The following is a 26,575-nucleotide window of genomic DNA, read 5'->3' as shown; positions in this document are numbered from 1 at the left end:
TATTTAACAGTGAGAATGGTAGGACTGGAGGACACAAATATAAATTTTGGCAAGGTAGGAGTCATCTTCAGCTAAGACAGTTTTATTTTTCTAACGGTGGTTGGCCTTCAGATGTTGTGGAAGCAGTAAATTTAAGTGAGCTTAAGAGAAAGCTTAATAAGCATATGAATGATAAGGGCTGGCTTTAAGATTTAAAAAAAAAAAATTTATTAATATATTTTGTTTAGTTTAGAGGATGAAACAGCCGAGATGGACCAGTAGGTCCTATGATTCCAAAACATTATGTTATGTTGTTCAGAAAGAAATAGGAGTTCCTTTGATGTTAGTAAAGTATGACCAATGAATAATATGTCTGTCTCTAGATTATGTTCTTTTGCAGCATGGTAATGCTAGGCTCCATAAAGCTTATTATATAATGATTGCGATAGTCAGTTGAAATGAATAATCTTTCTCCAATATGCATCATTCTCTCAAAGACTTTCTGTGCAGATTGAAGTAGGTGTGTAAACTTTTGGATTCATGATATCACACTTACCTTTTACCAAATTACTGTGAAAAGCTCATGGAGTGTTTAAAAATTAGTCTTACTTACTGTTGAAAACCAAATGTATAACTGTTTTTGCTGTAATTTCATGTGATTGTTTTGCATGTAATATAATTTCATTTTTTCTGAAAAAGTCTTGTATTTTAGTTAGTGCTTTATTAGTGAATGAAATTAACTTTACAAAGTTATATACATTTGAATATTTTTTTCATTTTTATGACAAGATTTCTTCTCACATTTTGCATGATAGAGACATAAAACCTGATAACATCTTGATAGATCGGACAGGTCACATCAAACTAGCTGATTTTGGTTCTGCTGCTAAGCTCAATGAGCACAATACAGTAAGCCATTTTGAAAGTTTCATTACTTAAGACATCTAATGGAAAACACATTAAAAAATAATAATAATAATGAGACATATTTATTACAGTAAGCTTTTTTGTACTTAGGACATTTACCTGGAAGACACAATAAGAAAATAATCATGAGAAATATTTGTTTCCTTTCTTTATTGATGCATAATGTGTGTGTTGTTTTTGCATCAATAAAGAAACAGCTCACATTTTAGTATTTGTAATATTTACATTATAGTTCATCAAAAGTGAAACAATAACTGCTTTAATTTCTATTAACAACAAAAAATGGAGATTTTTTGTGTTCTGTCAAAACACATTTCTGTTTATATTTCAAAATACATCATGAATTAATGTTGTTTAGTTTTAGATTAAATGATTAAAATTTCAAAGTTAATATAAAATAATACTAGGATGCTTATTTATATTTTTCATGATCAGACAAACCTATTCTACATGTTCCTGATAGTCATTTGTCAGTATCAACTAATTTAAAAATCTCAAAATATTACCTTTTTTTTTCACATTCTAGTTTCTTTTCTTAATACCTTCACCTTTAAACTCTAAAAGGTGACAAAGCATTAAAAGCTAATAAACCTCAAATTTGTGATCAAATCACATAAACTTCAGATGTTTTTTTCTACGTTCCTCTTAACTTTTCAGTTTTGGACTCAAAAATCAGAAAATCAAAATGATATTGAAATGGACAAGTTATGTGGAATATGTGGGGGAAAAATCTGCACTTTAAGTTGTTTTTATCACAAATATTAGACTTATTAGTTTCTAATACTTTGTCAGCTTTCTGTGTTTAAACTGCAACTTTTAGATTATATGCTTCATATGTGTATAGAAATTCAGAGAATCTTTTGTCTCCTATCACCCAGCCCAACTGACAAATTCTGAAGCAGTGATTTTCAGGAGACAAAATATAAATCAGAAATAGTAATATTACGTGTTTATGGATTAGGATTCAAAATGTACAAATTAGTAAGGATGTGGAAAAAGAAACATCTGCAATTTAAGTGATTTTAATGACAAATTTTAGCAACGTTAATTGTTTACTTTTCCAGTTTCTTTAAATTTGTATGAATTGTAATTTTTTATTTCATGTTGCTTCTCTGTATTTTAGTGTATTAAATTAACGTTCATTAGTTTCTTTCAGGTTACAAGTAGAATGCCAGTTGGAACTCCAGATTATATTGCTCCAGAAGTATTGTTAGCTATGAATGGTGGACCTTCTGGTAACACTGTTTATGGGACTGAGTGTGACTGGTGGTCACTTGGAATTGTTGCATATGAGATGCTTTTTGGTACCACTCCATTTACAGATGATAAGGTGGTTGTGACTTACAGCAATATTATGAACTTTAAGGTATGTATGTATGTTCAAAACAGTGTTCGCTTTTAAGAGGGCATAACATAGATGGCCATAAGTTTGATAATAAAGTAAATTAAGACTTCTTTCTTTTATTATTACAATAAGGTATAAAATAGACTTGAAAAAATGGAATAAATAGAAAAAGCTTTTAAAGATTTGGTTACTGTTATGGTAATTTTTTAGGATGTGTGTTGGTGTTCTAAAAACTATCAAAATTTCGAAACTTTGTTTTTTAAGAAAGTTTGTGTCATCAAAATGCATAAGGTACAGATTATAGGGGAATGTAACTTACCAGTGTGTTGCGGTGTTCATGAACAAAATATGGGATAAATAGTTTTGCTTTTTTTTGTCGGTATTGTTTTTCTTTTTTATTCTTTAATCCTTAAATAAAGCCTTTTCCCATTTTGTGATTAAATGATTAAGTTGTACGAGTATTTTATTCTTAATTATTTAATGCTGAGATGTAAGTTTTAATTCCAATAACAAGTGATCAGGTGCATATTTTAACTAATGTCAAATAAATATCCTAATGCAATTATAATACAATTTAGATGCTGTAGAAGTTATAGTTTCTATCATAGGCTGTGTGTTGTATCAGATCATCTCTGTTTCACTAACATAATGAGTATTTGTTGTGACTGTATTTTTAGGGGTAAATAGCAATATTGACCTTGAAATGTAAATTTTTGCTACTGTCTTTGACAATGTAGTGGAAAAAAATTGTCATTGTCAAATAAAAATCATTTCATCACATTTTTTCAAAAGACTTATATGAAACAAATATATCTGAATATTAATGAATTTTGAATGGCCAGTAACTAAACAATGTTATGGCTGGAATAAAATCAATTGAAAGTGTTTTAAGAATATGGAAAATGAAGGCTGTGTGTATGGCATAGCTTGACTGTGACTAGAATAACTTATGAAGTTTTCTAAGTCTTTCACTTCATATAAACCTGTAGTATAGTAATAAAATAATTCTGCAGTACAAGTGCAGTGAGCACTTTGGCTGAATGAAATAATAATAACTACAGTCCTTTTTTTATCCAAGCAGTATTAATATATTTATATTTTTCAGTTGTAAGGAATGACACTTGAACATACTTTTTTGCTTAACCATTTTATGTAAACAATATGTTGTTGTACATATATTGGTCAATTGGAACCACAATAAACCTTCAGTGCTAGTTTAAAGTGCTAAATGTTCTTTTAAGTAAAATAAAGTTAAATTCAATGACTGTTATTCTATTTGTTGATTTATTTTTGAAGTAGAATCATTTTCCTTTTCTTTGTTCCATTCCCTCATTAAAAAGGTTTGAAACTAAAGAATAAATATGAAAACAAGAGGATAAGTATTTTACATTTATGGATTAATGGCTTTTGTCACATTAAAGGTTTTTATTGCTGCTGTTGATAAAGTTTCGAAATTATTATATACGGGTTCATATACACATATAGTAGCACACTGCTTATGGAAGTATTAAGTACTTATTACTGTAAAAGAGCAAAATCATGAAATTTTAAACACCATAAATACTTTTATCATAACTAGGAAATCCTGAATGCTTTTTTTTTTATGTTAACAATTATTGTATGAAAAGCATGAGAAATCAGTGAACTTTCGTGAATGGTTTCTGACATTAGTATAATGTTGTTTTTCATTAACACTAAATCATAGGAAGAAACCTGTTATCAGTAGCACAACTGAAATCTTTTAAATGACATCATAAATGACACTACTGAAGTATGAAAGTATTTGAAATTTAAGTGCTCCTTAGCAGCTCAACCAGAACAACAACAAAAAAAAAGGTGGCTGCAAGAAAAAGAACAGATTGGCTCATATAGGATAAAAAGGATAAAATTAAGAAAAAATATTACAAGTATAAGAAGTTTAAATTGACTTCGATGATGGGAGATTTGGAGGATTTTAGAAGATTGAGAGAGTTGGTCATATAAACAATTAGGAAATCACAAAAGTATATGAAAAGAGGTTGGCTGAAAGTATAAGAATAAATGGTAAGGATTTATTTTGAATACATCAAGGGTAAGCACAATGTTAGGGTGGGAGCAGAGACTTTGAGGGATGATGCAGGAAGACTAATATCTGATGATTATGGGATGGCTCTGTTATTAAATTTTACTTTTTTTTCAGTTTTTACTAATAAGGATTTAAGCAACATTCCTCACTATGAACAGTTGCTAGATGGAAATAAGATTGAACAAGAGGATCAAGTTAATTCTGAACTTGTTAAGAGAAAATTGGGAAGTTTAAAGATAATATTTACCTAAAGGTTTTGAAAGAGGTTAAGGATTGGATATATGAGCCACTTGCTATTATTTTTTCCAAATTATTGATTAGTGGACAGATGCCATAAGACTGGAAGTTGGCTAATGTTACTGCTCTTTTCAAGGGAGGTGATAAAAATTGTTCCAGTAATTATAGATTTATTAGTCTTACATAATTGGTCGGAAAAGGGTTTTAAACTCTTATAAAAGATGTTTTCAAAGTCATTTAACAGAATTTAAAATTTTGTTGGATAGTCAGCATGGAAAAAATCTTGCCTTACTAATCATTTTATGTTCTTTGAAGAGGTTACTGCTTATGTAGATAAAGTGCCACATAAAAGGCTTGTTAAAAAAGTTATTTCTGTAGGTGTGGGGGATAGGTTGGCTCACTGGATATAAAAACTAGTAAAATGGAAGAAAACAGAGGGTTGTTATAAATGGAGTTCAATCAAACTCGATTAATGTCACAAGTGGTGTACCTCAAGGCCTAGTGTTAGGACCTTGGCTCTTTATGATTTACATCAATGATGTAGATAAAGGAATAGTCAATAGATTATTTATCTTTGCTAATGTCTTTAACATTTTTGGTGTTGCTGGTTATGAGAAAGATGCTGCTGCTGTACAAAAGGATTTGGATTGTTTGGTGAGTTAGTCAAATAAATGGCAGATGACTTTAATTACAATAAATGCAAGGTAATGCATGTGGGTTATCACAATTAGAATTATGAGCATAATGTTGATGGGAATAACCGTACCAGCATTATAGAAGAAAAAGATCTTAGTGTTCTGTTTCAACAGTCTTAAGATACCCAAGTAATGTGCTGCAGTTGGTGGCAGGACAAATAGGATTTTAGGTTGTATGTAGAGAAATATTGAAAACTAGTCTAAAGATGTTATAATGTCATTGTAGAAGTTATTGGGTAGGCCACATATATAGTACTGTGTTCAGTCTTGGGTTCCTTACCTTAGAAAGGACATAAAACTGTTGGAAGTGGTTCAGAGGAGGGCTGCTAGAATGATATCTGGGATGGAAAGGTTGTCATATGAGGAAAGGTTAAGATTAACTTGTTTTCTCTTGCAAAAAGAAGTTAGGGAAAATCTGATTGTGGTTTTTAAGATTGTTAAGAGAATTGATAGTGTTGATCCATCATCTTCTTTGGTAAGAATGGTAAGACTAGGGGACATAAATATATATTTTTGCAGGGTAGGAGTCATCTTCAGCTAAGACAGCTGTATTTTTCTAACAGGGTGGTTGCCCTTTGGAACAGGTTGCTTTCAGTTATGGTAGCTGCAGTTAAATTAAGGGAGTTTAAGGGAAAACTTGATAAGTATTTGAATGATAAAGGTTGGCTTTGAGTTTTTTTTTGTTTTGTTTTGTTCAATTTAGTGGATAGGATGGCATAGATGGACCAAACAGTCCCTTGTTGTCCTTTAATATTATGTTACATTGGGCATCTTATTTGTCTATAGGTATGTGGATGTGATCCCTTCCACTCTTAATTAGATCCAACTTTTCAACATATTCTTCAATGCAAGATTCATTTATAGATTAAGATCATGAAAAGAATTACATCAGGATCTTATTTCAGTCTTTTGATAGTTTGGAAGAATTCTGTAGCCTGAGGACCTATGAAGGATTATTTTAGACTAAATATATATCTTTAGGTAAACTAAGTCTGAAATGAAATGTGCTCTCCAGCTTTGAAATCATAATAATCTAAGTCAGTGAAGAATGACCAGTCCTGACACTGAAGTACCATTTTTATTTTTTTCATCAATTTAGTATAATTTGTGAGAACATGAATGATTTATTGGCATGCTACAATTTGATTATTCGTTGTACGAATATTTTCAAAACTGAATTGAAATTTTGTTTTTGAATTGAGACTACATAGATTTATCAACAGTCTGTTGTTGTTGTTGTCTTTATAAGTTCTTTAGGTGTTTTTTCCTATTCTGTTGCCCCCCTCCAAACAAACAAACCTGTTCTGTTGTTTTTGAAGTTTTCTTTCTTCTTTTTTTTTTCATCCTTTCCATAGCACTTTCTATACTGTGCTTCACAACTGGTTTAACTGGTTTTGTATTATCAGTTGTTTTATTTTGAAAAAATGGCTAAAAAAGAATCATTCTTGAAGTGAAGGAATAGAATATCAGTATATTCTTACATAACTTCTATGTTTGTTTCATTTAATTGAAGTAACACACTAAAAGTAAAAATGTTCTCATGTAGAAGATCCTATAGCTAAGGCCAATTACTGTTTACTGTAATGAAGCATATTTCTTTAGTTTTGTTTGAAATTGAATACATTTACATTTTTATTTAAACATCATATTTTGAACTGGTATTTGTATGTAAAAACAAGTTTTGATATTCACCATTTTCATAGTTTTAGACATTTGTTTTCAACAGAGATTATCAAGTGCTTTAACCTTATAAATGTTTACAAGTCTATTAATCCTATTATTCACTGACACCACAGATCATTTAGAAATGTGTTTTCTCCTAAACCATGAGCTCTTTTCTAACTTCTCCTGCAATATTTTTGACATTCGTTAAAGGGCTGTCTATATATACTAAACATATTTTTCTGCTTCAGACCAAGCAAGAAGAAAAATTAAATTATTTGTACTTAGGATACAGTTACAGAAACTCACTTGTGGAGGAGCATACCCCGTAAGGGCCTAGTGGTTAGGGAGTTTGACTTACATCCTGCAGGCCACAGGATTAAAATCAGTTACTGAACAATCTTGCCTTTTAAGGTGTGTGGATATTATAATGTGACAGTCATTCCTACTGTTTGTTGGTAAAGAGTAGCCCAAGAGTTAGTTGGGTGTTAACTAGCTTCTTTCTAGTCACTTTTAAATTAGGGTTGGTTTGTGAAGCTAGCCTTTGAGTAGCTTTGTGCAAAAATTCAATAAAACAAGTATCTCAGAAACCTTGATTTTATATTTCTTACATTGTATAATTGTCAGCTGTATTTGAAAGATTTATCGTTTTTTTTTTTTCTTTCAATTTGTGCAGCCAAACTATAGACATGTTCTTGTTCATATTGTAATGGTCAATAGTCATGATAAAATTATTTACTGTGCTATTTACAAAATTGTAGGGAGCAGTTGAAGCTATGTCGGATTAAAATCATAATTACAAGTTATTGGTAAATTTTCAAATTTATATTATAATGAAAATTATCAGCTTAGGATACAGCTTAGCAACAAGGAAAAAGGAAAATAAAAATTTCAAATTTAAAGACAATTCATTGTTATGTTAGTTAAGTGAAAAGTAAAATAGATCCTTTCAAAGTTATATATTTAATATATACATTATGTTTTCAAAGACTAATCAAATAGATTAGTATAAATTAACCAACAAAGGTTTTTCACTTTTTCTGAAATCCTGCATATTAAAAAAGGTGAGTGATACTTTATGAATGCCTTTTGAGTAAGTTGCTCATTATCATTTTATAATCTAGTCATTTCATTCCAATGATGAGTAAGTGTGATAATAATCAGACAATGGTTTTGAAAAAATGTAATAATAGTTCTAAATGTTCACAAATTGAAAGGATGAATGTTATATGGTAGTTAGGCTTAAAAATCTACAAAAATTTGAGCTAGGAACAGCATATTAAGAAATATTTGAATATATGATATTTCATTGCCACTAACCAATAATGTGGCATATGTATGGGTTTACAAGGTTATGACACTATTTGTTATCCATGAATCTTTGTGGAAATAGTTGAACTTGTGCCAGTGAATAACTGAATGCATCATGTTTACCTAATAATCTGTAAATTAATGCATAGGATATTGAGTAACATATTAGCAACAAATAAGATGCTAGGCACAGGAATGAATAAAAACTGAAGGTAAAGATGAGCATGTGCAGCTTAACATAATTGGGTTAATAGTTTTGGTATTGTTTTCAAACTATGGGCTTTCAGACCATGATATGCTCTTGAGATGGAGATATTAATTATTATGGAGATTGTATAAAGCTAGTGTAGTCAAGTACAGTGTTTGTCATTGTGTCTAAATCCAAGGATTATACCAGAATAACAAAACAATGTGAGTAGTTTTAGCACAAGTTTCACTTAGAAGTAGCTTTTATTTACTGTAATAAGCAAATTATGTAAGAATAAAATGAAAAACTTGACACTTTCTTGGTGTAATAGTGTAATGCATTATCACTTTCAGTCACAAACATACAATAACATTTGTGACTGTGCCAATTACAGTAGCCTCTACAAGCATGATTCTACATTGTAATTATGTAGGATTATAATAGAACTATAAACATTGCATATGCTTTATCAGTGGTCTCATTCCGTGTACGTATAATTAGAATTTAGAACTTAATCGTATTAACTCAAAGATTGCAACGTGTTTAATATAGAAGAATTTCATACTCACAGTATGAAGATGTGCAAAAATAATACTATGTGTTCTGAATCAGTGGATGATTTCATTAACCTATGCATTTGTTTTAAGGAAATCGGAAATATGATTTTAATGAAGTGTATGGTTAGTATCTAAAAGTTTTGTACATGTACGCACATCAGAAAATATTGATGTAATATATATTTGACATGTGAGAAATGTACTTGTTATAGATTATTTCATTTTACAACAATAAACATGTTCTTTCTGAGTATTTAAAGTCAAAATGTGATAATGCAAATGTTAGAATATATTGTGTTGTTTATGCTTTAATAACATTTCTGTGATTTATATCTAGAAATGTGATCAATATGCACTATCATAAACAAATGGATAAAGTGCCTTTGTTATATATGCTCTGATAAGGTATCAATAATTCGAGAAAGATGACAATTAAACAAACTGTGATTCTTAACATACATGCTGTCTCTTCTTTATTAAACAGTACAGTTTGACATATTATTATAGGTAATAGTTCAGTGATACATTACAAACATAGATAATGGTCAGAAAGTAATATGTGTTGGTCATGGAATTTCATTCTGCCCAAGGTGTGGAAATCAAGAAGTGAAGCCCTCCAGGGCTAAGAAGGACTGTATGTTTCTGTTCTGGTAGGATAAATTTTGCTTGATACACAGAGTGATAAAAACAAACGTTTTAATGTCAGCTGGTATCATCATTAGTGATAAAGTTTCAACAACTCATATCCCTTACTTGTTATCATAGTTTTGAAACTTTCAATTTGTGAGAAAGTAAGAATAAAACAACCCAAAAATAGTTCTTTCAGTTATTAGATAAACTTAATAACATCAGTGATTTGCCTATAAGTAATTATAATTATTGATAACTAAACCATAGTAAACACTTACTTAGCTGATAGCCTAATGTGTATGCACATTAAGATTATCAGCATTTATAAAATCTTAATGTTTTTAAAAATAAAAATGTTTATAATTACTATACGATTTGATTTCAGAAATCTCTCACTTTTCCTGATGAACCAGAAATTTCTGCTCAAGCTATAGACCTAATAAAAAAGCTTTTACAGGAAGCGTCTTTGCGTTTAGGATACAACCAGATTTATGAACATGAATTTTTTGTTGATGTAGACTGGAATAACATGTTTCAAAGTAAGTATTAGTAAATAAGCTGTACTTTTGTTTTCAAATAAAATTATAATTTAGGCCTAAAAGAAAGTTTTAATCCTTCAATTTGTGATGATAGAATGTTTACATTATTTGTGTCTATTTGAAAAATAAGTTTTTTTGTGAAAACTATGGTTTAGAATTTTACTAAATTTATATAACAGATAATTTTAATTTGATTGATAAATTTCCTTTAAATCATTGTAAGGTTAAGTTTTGATATTCTAATATGAAAATGAGTTTTATGATATGCATGTAGATAATTTTAATTTCTAATTGGGATGATGTGTTTTGAAAATGAAATAAGCTTTCTTGAAAAAATTCACAAAATCAAAGCATGAAGTTACTGATGGCTGCAGATGAGCATTCATTTGTGTAAAATACCCAGTCTTTGTGTATTCGTATTCAAGAATCATGTTTTTTGTACATAGAAAAGTAGATATCCAACCAGTTACAAATACCATGCACTCCTTTTTTTAATAATTGTTTTCTGTGGAAAAGGGTTATTATTTTGATGTTGCATTATTTATTGTCATATTGTATCCTTTATAGTTTGTTGGTTTGTTTCCTAGTAATATAGATATACTGTCTGATAATATTTTTAAATTGGAAGTTACATTAGAACCTTTTTTTCGTTAATTTCTGTTAAAACTTCATTTCACCATGGGAACAGTGAACAAGCATAATATTTTAAATACTTTGAGAAATATACCTGTTACTAACATGTCATGTGATTTACTTTTCTGTGAAGTCTTTTGGTAATTCAGTGTCTTTTAAGATATTTCACTGCACTGAAAATATACATTTTGTTTCTGATTGCTTTTATTAAATTGCATCATATAACATAACAGTACATCATTACCAGCATCCCCCATTTAACAAGTTTAATGCATTCTTGAAAAATGCCATGCTAAATGAAAATCAGTTTTCTACAGGAATATATGTAATAAGTGGGGATGCATTCATGACTAAAATTATTATTGACGTAGAAACTTTTAAACATGTTTTAAAGTATTAATTAGATACTCAAATATTAAAGAAGTATATGAAACTTTAAAAAAAAACTTATAATAAGAGCATACCGCTGCACAGAATGATGCTACCACAAGGTAAACATGAGATTATCTGAACATATGGCACATCTCACACATGCACAGCTGCATTGGAGAATACCATTTTCTATTTCAAAACCACACTAAATCAGAAATTTGTAATCAAACAAGTTTCCTAATATGAAAACATGCTAAATGGGGGATATCAGTATTATTAATACTGTGGGTGTATTTATAAATAAGAAATTAAATAGTATTGCTTTTCAGATCTGCTTTCAGTAGTTCATCTGAAATTTAAGAAAAAATACAGCTTAATTACAGATAAAGAAAATAGAAACTGTGGAGAGTTTATGCAATAAATACAGAGGTTGAGTATGTTATATTAAAGTGATTTTGGAGCTTCACCACATCCTTACAGTTCATATCATCATGTCCAGTCATGCTCTGTCTGATGGCCCGGCATCTTGACAATAGCCCTGTAGTGTACTTTCTATTGTAGAAGTCTCTGTCGTAAGACTGTCATGTTAAAAGCACACCACTGTTCCCTGCAGGCATTCCATAAAATATCTAGCATATAGAACGACAGCTTGTCAGCACCCATTTCAACAGTCTAATCACACAGAAATAAATAGGCACTTCATCTGGCAAGTTGTGTACCTGATTACATTGTGTACTGTTACATGGGACATGTTGACAGCTTCTTTCCACTAGACTTTGTGATTACTGATTCTCACCTGTTACAGAACAGTGCACTGCTTACCCTAGTTGGATTATGACTTGTTACAGGTCTATTTCTGGATGGTTCTGAATCCTTAAGTTGATCATATTCCATTGTTTTCTAATGGCAATAAGTAAAAGAGACATCATTGTCTTGTTAAGTGTTGTCACAGAGTATAAGTCTGTGTGTTTCTCTCTGAACTTTGACTGAGTTTGTTGATAAAAAATAAAAAAGAAGCTATACACAGGTTGTATGAAGCAACAATCTTTATTTAACAAAAACATCATCAGATCTCTTACCAGTTCAATGTGCCCCCCACCTATAAACTAAAAAAAAAATAAAGTTAAAATGTTAAAATAAGAACAACTCCTGTAAGATAAAGTAAACTGAAAGTTAAAGTTAAAAAAAAAACAAAGGAATGTTAACCTGAAAACTTTTACTGAAGTTAAATCTTCAAAATCTCATTCTGCACAAAAATCTGCTTAACAGGGGAGAACCTGGCTTTATATACTAAAAACAATAACACAAACAAAGCCAACTGTTCCCACTGTACTTCACACATGTAACCCAAGGTCATATGCAATCTAGAATAGGGACATGTAAGTCCTGTTCATTTCCTGATTTGGTGACAGAAAAGAGAGCCATCTATTTCAAAATATTACAAGTGAAGTAACAGCTGTCTTCTCTATAAGAAAACATACCTAAAGATCAATTATTAGATCCATTTGCTCATTAATAAGCTCAAGTAATCAATTTTCTTAAATTTTTCAACTGTAATAATAATAATTGTTTGATCTTGGTATTCAAAATTAAATGACAGTATTCAGAAATCAAATAATAGAGTGGCTAATGGAATTACTTGAGAAACAGTCCTGACTTTATTTAAATACTGAAAGTGGTTATGAATAGACACAGCCAAATTAGATTAGTTAAAGTGATTATCAGCAGAAATATTTTATAAAAAATTCTATAAAAAAGAATTCCTATCATTACTTAAAGAATATTATGAAATCTAATCAATTTTCTTATTCTAGAGCAAAAACAGTATCTTGTTCAATGTAAATATCAAATATCTATAAATAAAAGAAATACAGAGTGTGATTGTGATTCTGACATCAGAAAATGTGATTCATTACATTTCTCTTCATAAGCCACATGACACTCTCCATTAATTATTTCAGTTTCAATTGAAAAGCTTCATATTTTTCAGCTGTTCCACCATTTGTTCCACATGTTAGTAGTCAAGATGATACTTCTAACTTTGATGAGTTTGAACATGAAGTGTCTAGACCTTCAACAGTAGGACTAAGGAATAAAAAAGAATTCACCGGAGAAAATCTTCCATTCATTGGCTTTACTTACACCAATCATCTTACTTCCCAGTCTGAAAGGTAAATATAGATCTTGTCTTTTGTCATTTCAGCCTCTCAACTGTTCAGACTCTGTTTTAACTTTTCTCTGTCTGATGTATTGCTAAAAGGTTACTTTACATAGCTGTGCTCATTACTACTACTAATTCAACTGTAGTACACTATGTATTAAAATTTCAAGGAGTACTCCTTTCAAATAATAAATTTATATTTTTTGGATTGATCAGTCCAACTTTATATGATAGAATCATACAATATGTTTAACTTATTTCATGGCAAGTTTAATTGGTCTCTCCAATCAGCTTCCAGCTCATTTTTTCCCCTCTACTGTATTTTAGAAATTTGCAACATTCTGAACTTTATTTTGCAAAGAAAAATGTCAGATTATTTTCTAGTTTATGAATTAGCCTTATTTAGAGATGTTGACTTCAGTTGACTTTCTGATTGATGAGTGAAGAGTGTTTCTGATGAAGGGCTTGATTTAAACAATCCAGTTGCTGAATATTGATCTCTGCATTGACAGTTCGCTGTGGATTGAGGATTTTGAAATGAATTACTCCTTTGATGCCCCACCAAATGCAAAGCATCACTTTCTGTGGATGGAGTCCAAGTTTTGGGGTCAGAAGTGGTTTTTGTCTAGGACTGGTTCATTGTTTTTTACATTTAATGTTCGCATAGAGAATCCATTTTTCATCACCTGTGACAATTCTGTCCAAAAATGGTTCACGCGCATTATGCACCAGAAGAGACGAAGCAACATTCACACATTGGAAACAATGATCATCAGAGAGTTCATGAGGTGCCCAAACACTCTTTATGGAGTTTTCCCCTATTCCTTAAATGTTTACATACTGTTTGGTGGTAAACTATATGTGTGTTGAAATGTTGGACATTAACACTGATAATTCAGCTTTCAAAAAATAAATAAGAATGGTGCAACTTAGTTATCTGTGGTAGTAATAAACAACTCTAGGCAGTAGGAGTGCAAGGCCTCACTAACATAATCTTATCACCCAAATTTTGTTGCATAATGTCCCAGCAGAAATTTTTGAAATGTACCTGATTTATCTATTTCATAATGTTGTCTTATTCAAGTGACTTTGTGGTAAGTGGAAGATTTCACAAATCCACAAAGCTGATGTGATTTATGTAGTTAAAACAATTTTTGCCCTTGTAAGCTGATATGACTTTTACAGTTAAGAAGTTGTTGCCCCTGTAAACTGTTGTGACCTATACAGTTAAGACGTTGTTGCCCCTGTAAGCTGGTTTGACCTATACAGTTGTAATGATTTGCCTTATCAGTGATTGTAATTATAAAAGGTTCTCCTTAATTTTCAGGATTTCTGGTCTTGAAGGAAGTTTCTACTCTCATGGCAAGTTTGTGATTACAGAGGACTCCAAGGAATTGCAACTACTTCAGCAGAAGGTGTGTTTTTTGGAAAGCAAGGAATTGGAGCATCAGGAAGAAACCAAACTGCTCACATTAAAGCTGCAAGAGAAAGAGAAACTGTGCCAGGATCTCAAGGAGGAGAGAGATTCTCTTCAGAAAGATGTTGTGCAATTAGAGTTTGAAATCGAAGTAACCATAATATTCCTTTTTCTTAGCACTGATATTTATGTAATGCTAAAAGGTATTGACAAGTTCAGAGTGCACTTTTGGTTAATGTCACATGTTTGTCAGCTATTGATCATGTGTAAAATTCCACAAATATTAAAAGTAAAGTCTTCTTATTAAATTTACTTCATTTTCTTGTTGATGTTAATTTTTATATCATACTAGGTTTTGATAAGAATCTGAAATACTGCCCTGCTTTGTTACAGCTTCTATTTTTTCTTTTCAGTCAGTAAAAAGACTTTTAGAAGTACAGAGGCTAGATAGAACCATTACAGAAAACAAAGCTATGGAACTGATGAAGGGTTTCAAAGAGAAATCTAAGTTGCAAGAAAATCTGATGGAAGAAATTAAGTCAGTTTCTTTTATTTTATTACTTTAATTTTTGACAAAATCTTTCAGGAAAGTGTAATATAAAAATATTTTGTGAAAAAAAAAGAAATACATAATTGTGACTAGATATAAATAATTAAGCCCTAATTATGAGAAACTAAAAACAATTATTATTTTAAGATACAGGAGCCTATTTTTCAACTAAATAGAAATAAATAATAGGTAGGAATGGTTGGATAACAGAGGGAGAAAAAGGGTGTTAAAGTTTGGTGAGAAATGTATAATGGTGAATTGAAACTAAGATTTTCTATTTATTTAAAGGCATGCAAAATAATTTTCCCAAATTCGCCTCATCCTCTCCTCCCTTCTTCGTTCCCTGTCTTCCCTACACCTGCTATCCAAACTTCTTCATCGCTCCTCTGAGGGTTTCTCAGAATCTTCTTTATTCCACTCTAGCTTGCCTCATCTCTTCTGCTCTGTTGGAATCTTTTGGGTCTGGATGCATTTTTGTCTCAGGTGCATTTGCTTCCCTCCATATTGTGTGATTTGTACATGGCTCCTTTTCATGTGTCAGAAGGTTTTTGGGTGCATTCCTAACTCTTAGGAAACCAAAGTTGAGTCAACATGGTTGCATATCTCCCTTTCCTCCTTGGCCTCCCATTTATCCCAACTGCCTCCTGAACCTGTTTCTGTATCTCGCCCTTCTCTTTCTTTTTTCTTAATGGTTCTGGTCTCTTGTATTTCTGAGATTCATTGTAGATTCTTGGGGCACTGTCCTAGGGGCAACCAACAGTCTCAGTGTGGGAGCCAGGTTTCTCTGCTTTGCCCACATATGAAGGTCCCTTGCCACAGACCCTTGGGTTCTGAGGGTTGTCTCAGAGGATCTGGTCCTCCATTTTAATTCTCATCCTCCACTGTCTTAGCATCCAGTTTCCTTTCCTCCTCCTCAGGATTCCATTTCCAGCCAGTGTCTTTCGGAGACAGTTCAGGACCTGCTTCACAAGGATGGCATCAAATGCGAGGTTTTTATTCCCAAGAAGACCAGGCATTGTGCTTTCCTTACAGACCAACTTCACCTGGTGGTTGGATCGAGACCACACCACTATGGATATTCCTCTTCTTTATCCTCATCCAGAACATCACCTCTTTATGGATACTTCTCTTTTCTGGATGCTCAGGAGGTCTCAGATGGTGGAGTCTATCAGAGTCCTCTTTCTATATCAATATCTTGGAGCTCCTCGCAGTTCGTCAGGTTTTGATTCACTTCCTTCCAGCCTTTTAGGGCCAGTCGGTGATGGTTCATTCCAACAACTTGACTGTGGTCTCTTACATCTCCAGGCAAGGGGGCACTCAGTTGAGAGACCTCTGTTTTCAGACATTAGACCTTCTTGCATTGGTCTCATGGCCATCATATCCAAGAGATTGATATGGAAAGAGGACTCTGATAGAGTCTACCATCATATTCACTTGATGGTTTGTCATATTCCAGGTGCCCTGAATCTAGTTGCAGATCACTTATCTTGTTCCAACAAGACACTCTCTATGGAGTGATCACTGGACCCACTTTGCCACACATCTCAATTCCAAGCTCACTCAATTTTTGTCTCCTGTTCAATATCCATCTGCTTCCTCAGTTCCTTTCCATCATCCAGACCACTCCATGTCGTAGTTTATTGGTGCCCCCTCTTTGGTTGGCACAGTTGTGGTTTCCACTAGTGCTTTGGCTAGTGGTTTTGTCTCCTCTTCTGCTCCCTCTTTCCCTCTTTCATGTGCTCTTTCTAGACTGGTTGTAGGTATTCCTTGTGGTGTTTTGCTTCATAAAGATGTTTGCCTTGAATTGTACACTCATGAAATAACATGATTAAAGTAGAAGGAGGTTGCTGTCCACCTTGATGGTCCATGTGTTGTAGGTCACTGGATCAGTCTGCTTTTCAAAATATGGTGTTGCAGTGACCCATTTCACTGTCTCCATTGCAGTGTACCTTTAGACTCTCCAACAAGCTGTCTCCCCCCTTCTTCTAATAAAGTATGGGAGCCATTTTCACATACTAGTACCTAGCCACTGGGGTGGTGGACCATGGAGTCTTCCTCCTGAGTGTGCTCACTCCCACTTAGTTGAGAGTAGGGCACTGGTGCTCTGTTGGTGTAGATGGCATTGATGCTTATTCTACCACAGACCTGATGTACAAATCTGGATGCTGCCAGGTGATGGACAATGCATTCCACCAACATGCAGTACAACCCTCTGACTGAGTCACCCTCCTTCCGTCAGTTCCTGGTGGATATGGTGATGGTTGGAGCTGGAACAGCCACACAAGTCCTCACATTTTCATTTATTTAATTTACTGGGGAATACTTTGATTCCATTGTTATTGTAACACATTTTCACATGGGCAAAGAGAATACTTGGTTCAGAAGTGGTGCAGTCTCTCACGAGTATGTTGTGTTCCATTTATTTGCACACCCTATGGTCTTTCTCTGGGTGCTTTCTAAAGGGGATTGTCAACTTAATATGGGATTTTATCTATTTGTGAGAAGAAGTAAGATATCGTATTGGAACACTGCAAATTTATTTCTGATAGAAACTTACCTCCTCTCACCTTTCCCACTGACCTCCTCACTTCTAGTGTAGATTTTGTATGCATTGCCCAATCTCGAAGTGATTACAGGCTGCACAGAAGAGAGGGCACTAGTTACACTAAGAATTGTGTTGCACTCCTATTGGTGGAGGGTTGCTACATGATCATTTGCATGATAGCATGCAGATATCTCACCTGAATACTCATGGTAAATGGGAGTATCAAGGCTAGTGGTGAGGATAAAGTTGCACCTATATAAGTCAACAAAAGCTATTTGTGAGAGTATCTATCGGAAATACATTTTCAGTGTAGGAAACCATTAACTTTACTTATTTTGTACTTATAATCTAAAGAGATTAACAGAAATATATTGCACATATATATGTAGTTTATTTATTATTTTCTATTTGTGTTAAAATCATTGTGTTCTGGAAATTACAGTTTAGGTATCATAAGTTACTCATTATTTCTGATCTAAATCTATGCAGAAAAGCACTGGAAGAGGAAAAAAATAAGAACAGGAATCTAGAGGATAAATTGTGTTGTTGTCAGGAAGAAATGAAAGGGAAGATTCTTGAAATCAAAGAGATACAGTTAGAAACAGGACAACTCAAGGAACAGATAAAAATGGTAAGATTTCACTGCTCCTAATTCCTTTTTTTTTTTTTCAAATCAATAACAGTCTCTATTTACAACATAATGTTTTAGATATTTTATAATAAGTAATGTTTATGCCTTCTACTCACCAGTGGATTAGTTGTAAGTCTGCAGCATTATGACACTAAAATTTGGGTTTTTGAAAACCAATGCAGACAGAGCACAGATAGATCAGTGTGTAGCTTTGTGCTTAGAAATAACCAAATGAAGCTTATGGTTTCGAAAAACCATGGAGTAGATTGATAAGAATTTGCAAGAAAATGTTATATGTTTATTATACTTCATCTTTATTAGAACAACATATTACTAAAGTGTTACTCTTATTTTTTTTTGCTTTTGTGTGTGTGTGTGCGGGTAAAACAAAAGCAGGTCAAAATTAGAAAAATTAGGCTACTGCAGGTGGACATTTTAATATGCTAGCTCTAGCTAACATTGTAATTAATCCTGTCAATGAGGTTATGAATGCTAGCTTGTTAAAATTTGATTTAAAGTAGGTGTGAGAGATTTTGTTTTGTTTGAGTTTAATTAATTATAACAGTTACCTTGTAGTTTATTTATTATTGTGGAATAAGTTTTAGAACTATTTAACTGTATATTACTTGCATATGCAAGTTTCAAATTTGATGATATTTTAGGCTTCAAATGTACCACAAGACACTGAGACTTCACTTGTGATTATAAGTAGACTTACTTACACTAGACCTGATTTATATTTTAATGTAGTATCGGGTTCATGTGTCTTATTTATTTATTAGGAAGTCTTTCCTAAAATAACTCACAGGTTGATACAAATAAACAAGACTTGGAAAAGGACTTTGCTGCAGTGCAAGAAACACTGGAAGGATTTCAGGAGAAGTTAGAATTAGAAAGAAAGGCCAGAGCAGAAGCCCAGGAACAGATTGTGGGGCTGAAGAATGTCATAGTTCATTTAGAGTCAGATTGGACTACAAAGGAGGGTTTAATGCAGCAACTGGGTCAAGGAGAAGGTGCTGCTGTTGTGTTAACAGCTGAAGTCACAAATTTGGTAAGTATTAAACTGAATGTCACTTTTAACTAAAATCAATATTTTGTTTTTATACTCCAGAGTATAACTAAAATAAATTGTAAAGAAACAAAGCATGTATAAACCAAAGAACTTGAGAGAAAATTGGAGTATATTAACATAATAGAAAAGTAGATTTGATATGAAAAAATTTTCAAAATTATATTACTTTTAATTTGATTATAGGAATAACTGTGACTTGTTTTTTTTCTCCATAGGTTACTTAATTATGTTTGAATGTGTGACATCAGAATAGGCCTGGGTGGTTAGGGCGCTCTACACACAATCTGAGGGTTGCGGGTTCGAATCCCCCATTGCACCAAACCTGGGGGCATTATTATGTGACAGTCAATCCCACTATTTGTTGGTAAAAGAGTAGAAGAGTTGGTGGTGGGTGGTGATGACTAGCTGCCTTCCCTCTACTCTTACACTGCTAAATTAGGGACGGCTAGCACAGATAGCCCTCGTGTAGCTTTGCTCGAAATTCAAAAACAAAACAAAGACATCAGAATTAAAGCTCTTATCAATTTCTCTTAAACAAGCCATACAATACAATAGATAGATATATTCATTATAACACGCTAATTTTGCCATTTAAGGAAATGAGGGTACAACTCAAAGTCGTCACTTTACCTTGAATAACTTTTTCAAAACCTCCAGACAACTAGGCAAAAACTTTTAAAGCATCACACGTATTAGACACACAAATAAAACTATAATATAGGAAAGATAAAATGTAACTGAATAAGAGAGGAATATAATTATAAATGTTTTAAATAAATTACAAAATAATGATAAAAATTTCAGTTCAGGTATGTTTCTTTAAATTAATCTTAACCAAGCTGCTAAAAGAGAATATGATAAAGAAAAGATAAATTTTCTGTTTTAAACTTTTTTCTATATTATAAAATTTTTAAAATGGCTGCACTTGTTAATTTCTGCAACTCTGTTTTGCTGAAAAGAAACTATAATTACGAATCACATTATAGTGTACAAATAAATTAAAGAAATAATAATTATATTTTTTTTAAGCACATCACCTTCTTTAACAATGATTAAAGGCAAGATGTTTAGAATAACTTCTCTTTATCAAAAGTACCAATAATTGTGACAACTGGATCTTAATGTTGTTTATGTTACTTCATTATTTTTATTGCTGGTAATGTTTATAGCTTGTATCATAAAAACCTATAGAATTAATTCCACAAATATCTGTTGGATTTAGGACCCAGGGGAAGAGGAGATGGAGAAGTTACAGAATGAGCTGGAGGAGGAGAAAAATTTAAAGTCAAAACTTGAGCTGCAGATTTCAGTAAGTGAAAGGTTGAATTAATTAAGATGATTTGATTTAACTACGTTATGCTTTATGCCTAAAACAAGCTTTATGATTTGACAGTGATTGACTTAACTACTCGTGATAAGCAAATACTTCAGAACTTGACAGTGACTGATTGAACTACATATACTGTATACTTAACAAAATCTTTATGACTTTACAGTCATTAATTTAACTGTACATACTCAGCAAAAGCTTCAGTACTTAACAGTGACTGATGTAACTACATGTGGTTATGCAGTAAAAGTTTGATTTAAATACATGTACTAGATGACTTTTTGTAGACTTGAAGTGGTTGGTTAGACTTGTTTGTGAGTTCACAGGATAGTCTTCAATTTTAAATTTCCAGCTTCCCGGGATATAAAGCACAGTGTGAAGAAAGATTACTTATACATGTTTGTGACCTACTCAAGAATCTGTATTAAAGCAATATGTACATATATATTTGTTCTTCACATCATATATAGATTGCACAGCTTTGTACTCCAATTTTTTGTTTGATTTTTCAGAAACTTTACTTGAAAGAAATCTGAGCAATTATTGGTATTAAACAGTTTTTTATATCTGTGTATGTTTGAAATTCCAATTTTTGTTTACATATAGCAACTAGAGAATGAATTGAAAACAGCCAAAAATGGAAATGAAAAAAAGAATAAAGAGTGGAGATTCAAAGAAAAGAAGTTTTATAAAAGAATTCAGGTATTAAACTCATGCTGGACATTTTTCAGTCATTTCTTTATTATTCTTTTTTTGTAATATAAAACTCATTACAGATTCAGATTGAAGTGTAGTGAAGACTTTGCTTGTCTAAAACTTTTATATATATATATATATGTCTTCATTTAAAAGGTTACTTGTTTACATTTTACATTTGATTTCCACCACATGGGATCAGAAACAAGACTAACAAAAGAGGGTCTAACCATCTCTTGAATTCTCCACTGAAATGTTAAAAAATTATTTGTGAAGTTCTAATACTTGAAATTCAGAATAAAATTTCTTTATTTTCTAAAACTGCCACTAGTGGTACCAGAATCTATTTAAGATATAGCACTACAGTGTCTGTTAGTTATTTCATCTCAACTCTTGAAAATATTATTCTCAAATACACTGATGTATTTGACAAAATATATTTTAATTGAAATGTGTTAACTTGCTATTAAATGGGTAAAACTGTTATATGGCTTGGATTTTTTCATCATCCTTAGAAATTAGAGGAAGAACTTCAGTATAGCAAATCTATGAAGTTCAAGCTAGAGAAAGATCTGCAAAATATGGAAAGGAAAGAGAATGAATTGAATAGTATAGTAATCAAGTTGCAGAAGGTAAGTTCTGTATTTGTTGAGTTTATAGTGAAGGCAGTGTGAAGTGATTGTATCATTAAATATTTGTTATTTACGAGCAATTTTATATTAGAATGATATAAATTATGAATCATTAATGTTATTTACAGGAAACATTACGAAAAAACAATTCAGAACTTTATTTTATAAGATGGTGTTTTTTTTTGCCTTTTTTACTTGACATTCTTCATAAAATGCCATGGCTTTGTTGTAGGTATGACTGTTAATTTTAAGGGCTACAGCTGCATCTACATTCTGTGTAGTATGCAAATACTATATATTTTCTCTCCCATGATATATATTTATTACTTTTAGAATTCATAAATTTTTCTAAGTTCTAGTTTTGGAAATCTCTAAATCTCGTTTAGGTCAAGTGATAAATTGCAACCCAAAGTGTTATTTTTTGTAACTTGACCAGTTAAGGAATATATTTATTGCTTCATGGGATAGTTGGAGTGTGTTCTTGAGCATTTTGGGGGAATATCTTGTGACTATCACATGGATTAGATATAGGGTGACTAGACATCATAGTTTTACCGTGACAATTACCTTTTTCTGGTAGTTTGTCCCAGTGTCCCGTGAAAAGTTCTTGAAAGCATAAAACGTTCTTGTTTTATGATAAAGACATCAAACTATCAGTTACTTCAAATTACAAATGTAATAAATAGGCTCTCATTAAAGTTCTGTTTGTGTGTGGTGAGAAACTCAGGTTTTTTAGTTAGTAGTACTTTAGTAGACCTATAGCAGCTAGAGAATATATGTCTATTGCCAACAAAAGTAGTTGAAATTATTTCAAAACCAATGCCGTTGTTAATATATTTGGAAGTAGTGTGGAACAAATAGTTCAATCAATTTAAAATAAATTTTATAAAAGTTAAATTATTTCCAATTTGTCCCAGAATTTTGGTTTGGAAATCTGGTCATCCTAATCAGAAATATTTCTGGGTTTTGGTGCTATTTTTCTGATTGGTCAGTTACAAAGAGAATGTGATTTGTGATTGCACATTTTGGTAATTTTCTAGAGATTCATTCTGACCTGTGACCTTAAATTAGTATTAGTCATAAAGGAAATTGTTTAAATCAAAGAATCACTCTTACATCAGCTTAATCCTCACCCCACTGTATGTTAAATTAGTCTAATTTCGTTTTGTAATAATTATTTAAATTTTCAAAAAATATATTATCATCAACACTTGTATATTTTTTCCTGTATGTGATTACAGAGTGTAACAAGCCTCGAAGAAAGTGTAGAAAAGCTTGAATCTCAAAAGGATCACTTTGACAAGATTGCACCATCAACCCAAAGCCAGGCTGTTGAATGTCCTAAGTAACTTTATCTTTCATTTTGTTAATATTTATATCAGTATAAACTCAGTTTACCAAAAAAATCTAAAATTAAGAATTGGTTGTTCTGCTGTCATGTCTTTATCATATTTCCCTGTGATATATTGATAGGTTATATCTTCTGTGTCAGAACTATGTCTGTCTGTCTATGTATATATATATATATCCAGAGTTTTATGTGTAGTAATTGAATGTTGCTTGAGAAGTTAAACATTGACATGTTGGACACATTACACAGTAATATATTTCACTAACCCAAAATCCTTGCAGGTATAAAACATTGAAAACTAATGCTGTACACTTTTAGATATTTATATTTTCAGTTATTCTGGATAACCAAAATTGGCTTCTAGTTATAAGTATTAAAGATATAAATGTTTTTTGTTTTTTCTCTTATCGACTAGACCAAATTCTTCAGACCTGAAGCAGGAAAATGCTTTCCTGACTACCAAGATAAAGCAGATGACGTCCCAATTGGAGCTACTCCATGAAACTGTGGTTAAAGAAAGAGCTTGTCAGATAGAGCTGAGAGAACAACTGAAAGAGGTAAATAGCTAGGTAAAGATAAAATTTAAAAAAAAGAGTAAGCAACCTTGAAATCTTCTATGGAAATAGGATCAGGTTTGCTGGAGAAATGCAGATTAGTATAATTTGGTTTAGCAACTACAAATGGTGGTAGAATATGCCAAATTTTCTGCAATTCATGTATTCACTGAGTCTCATAAATTTTGCCAACTTTCTTCAAGTTGGCATTATATTTCTTAACAACACACTGAGTTGAGGTACATATATAACATTAAAATGCAGTGTCATAATTTACATATATTTTTAAACTTTACATTTTCAGTTGAATTGATAAAGATGATGAAAGGTAAATACTTAAAATCAAATAGTATTTTACACAGGCTGTAATAAAACCGTTATTTTTGGGATTCAAAAATCAGTGAGACACAAAATACACCTATACCATAAAACAAATATCTTTGCAGTTTAAAAAAAAAGATTAGATTGCCAGTTATAGACATAGCGTACAGTAGCTCTACATAATGCAATATTGTTTAGGAGAGACAAGGTATTCTTGAAATATATTTATAGATTAATACATTTCTTGAAGGTCAGAAGAATGTAGTGAAGAGAATTTAGTAATAATGCATGAAATTTTCATATTACTTAGTTGATAATCAGTTTAGGTTCATGAATTAATGTCTGTATGATGTGTTTAACCTTTGATTAATGTAGGAATTTTTTAATAATATTTTAATTACATATCGTACACCCATGTAAAAGCTTAGATATTCATGTTCTTTGAAACTTAATTTGTATATCACTATTTGTGTCTTGGTTGTATATTACATTGATGGATAGATTGTATTGTTGCATTGTAATGTAATTGAATTAGCTTTACCGAAAATGTTATGAAAAACTGGGATAGTTTGTAGTGCACATAAAAACTAAGTTTTACTTTCAGCTAGATGTGGTATATGAAGCTGTGTGATATATTTCAGTAATATTTATTATGAGTGACCTGACTAATAGAGATGGCCTTTCAGAAAGAGGATGAACTCTCAGAAATAAAGAAGGCCATACAAATCTCTCAATGCGAAGCAGAGCAGGCTGAAGGCATTGCGTCCACTCTGCACGACAGTAATCACCAACTCTGTGAAAAATCCACCATTCTGGAGAAGGAGAAAAGCAAATGGGAGGAACTGAGAAAATCTTATAAAGAAAAGATAACTGAGTTGGAAACAAACCTTCAAAATAAACAGGAAACTCTAGATGAACATCAAAATGCAAATGAAGTTAGTGATTGCTAAATATATTTCTTCCTTATCATATTATCCTGTTATATATATATATATAGTAAATTATTTTTTATATTAGAGTAGTTCATGTGAAACATTTTTGCATATAAAATGTATCATCACTCTTGGTTAGTTGTTTACAATTCACATTAAAATCTTATCTAATTTTATAAAACAGATTTGCTTAAAATAAATTACATTGTATGGAATGAAATATACATCAAGTGTATAGTGTATAAACTTTCCAAATGGGATCCTCAAATAATGGAAGACATGGAAAATTACGAAAAGTTAGACATAAAAAATAAAATCCCTGGCTTTGAAAATTTATTCTGCCTTGTCTTTTTTACTACAGTGTCAATTTTAGTCCAATGAACTGACCCAATTTGGAGAAGTACTGTTGGCTATAATTCTAAATTTACTATGTGTCTCTACATACATGAACAGTGGCAAGCGTTTAGTAATATACAAGTCTGTTGTACACAACAAATCAGATGTGTTACAAAAGTATTTGTACTCAAGATATGTCTATGAATTGATGATGTCAGTGGGACTCAAACTCTGACAAGTTGGAGTGCACAGTGGTGTACATGTGAAGAATAAAAATACTTTTGTCAATTGGATAGTTTGCAAGTTGTATCTAAAACTTTTTTCAGTATTCCTGTATATTGTATTGGGTACTTACTCTCCTCTGTCATGAACTGTCACTAAGTCATCCATGTAGGGTAAAATGAATCTAACCTATATAAAAGTCAGTGTGTGTCATGTTATGCTTGATTTCTCGAAATAGGAGGAGTCATAAAAGCCAAAATACATTACAACTTTTTGTGACAGGGGTGCAAGGGGGTCATGAGGGTGGTGGTGTCGTGAAACCTTATAAGTGTAGCGAGTGTTAGTATAATAACCCTAAAGTAAAGATACAGTGTGGGATCACCTAGCCTTGAGCCAGTTGCATAAATGTTATCATGAAAGTAAAAATATTGATTCAATTTTAAACTTAAATCGTTTCTGAATTAAACTATTTTCTGTTGTATCACCAACATTCTTAATAAAAAACAAACCTCTTTTAATCATCGGAGATTCTAAATTAAGAAATAAAAAAATATTGTTTTGTTGCCTATACAATTCATTTTATACTTTCAGTACATATACTAATAATAATATTAGGTTATACTTTTGTTGCTAAGCAACATGAAATAAAAGTCATCGTTGGAACATAATGTTACCAAAATGCACTG

General features: G+C 31.7%; 1 protein-coding gene across 1 annotated transcript in view; it reads left to right on the top strand.

The window, feature by feature from the left end:
- The window catches only part of LOC106465697 (citron Rho-interacting kinase-like), a 75,135-nt gene that overhangs the window by 10,789 nt on the left and 37,771 nt on the right, over window positions 1–26,575 (top strand). Inside the window, exons 4-17 of the mRNA XM_022393622.1 lie at window positions 795–888; window positions 2,063–2,272; window positions 9,981–10,134; window positions 13,130–13,310; window positions 14,628–14,868; window positions 15,131–15,255; window positions 18,302–18,443; window positions 19,252–19,494; window positions 20,738–20,824; window positions 21,452–21,547; window positions 22,057–22,173; window positions 23,415–23,518; window positions 23,940–24,081; window positions 25,086–25,334. Of these exons, the coding sequence (XP_022249330.1) occupies window positions 795–888; window positions 2,063–2,272; window positions 9,981–10,134; window positions 13,130–13,310; window positions 14,628–14,868; window positions 15,131–15,255; window positions 18,302–18,443; window positions 19,252–19,494; window positions 20,738–20,824; window positions 21,452–21,547; window positions 22,057–22,173; window positions 23,415–23,518; window positions 23,940–24,081; window positions 25,086–25,334 (2,185 nt within the window). The remainder of the gene's footprint in view (window positions 1–794; window positions 889–2,062; window positions 2,273–9,980; window positions 10,135–13,129; window positions 13,311–14,627; window positions 14,869–15,130; window positions 15,256–18,301; window positions 18,444–19,251; window positions 19,495–20,737; window positions 20,825–21,451; window positions 21,548–22,056; window positions 22,174–23,414; window positions 23,519–23,939; window positions 24,082–25,085; window positions 25,335–26,575) is intronic.

This window comes from Limulus polyphemus, unplaced genomic scaffold (assembly GCF_000517525.1).
Source record: "Limulus polyphemus unplaced genomic scaffold, Limulus_polyphemus-2.1.2 Scaffold2023, whole genome shotgun sequence".
Lineage (NCBI taxonomy): Eukaryota > Metazoa > Arthropoda > Merostomata > Xiphosura > Limulidae > Limulus > Limulus polyphemus.
The sequence above is the reverse complement of the archived record's forward strand: the minus strand, read 5'-3'. Positions and strand labels throughout refer to the sequence as shown.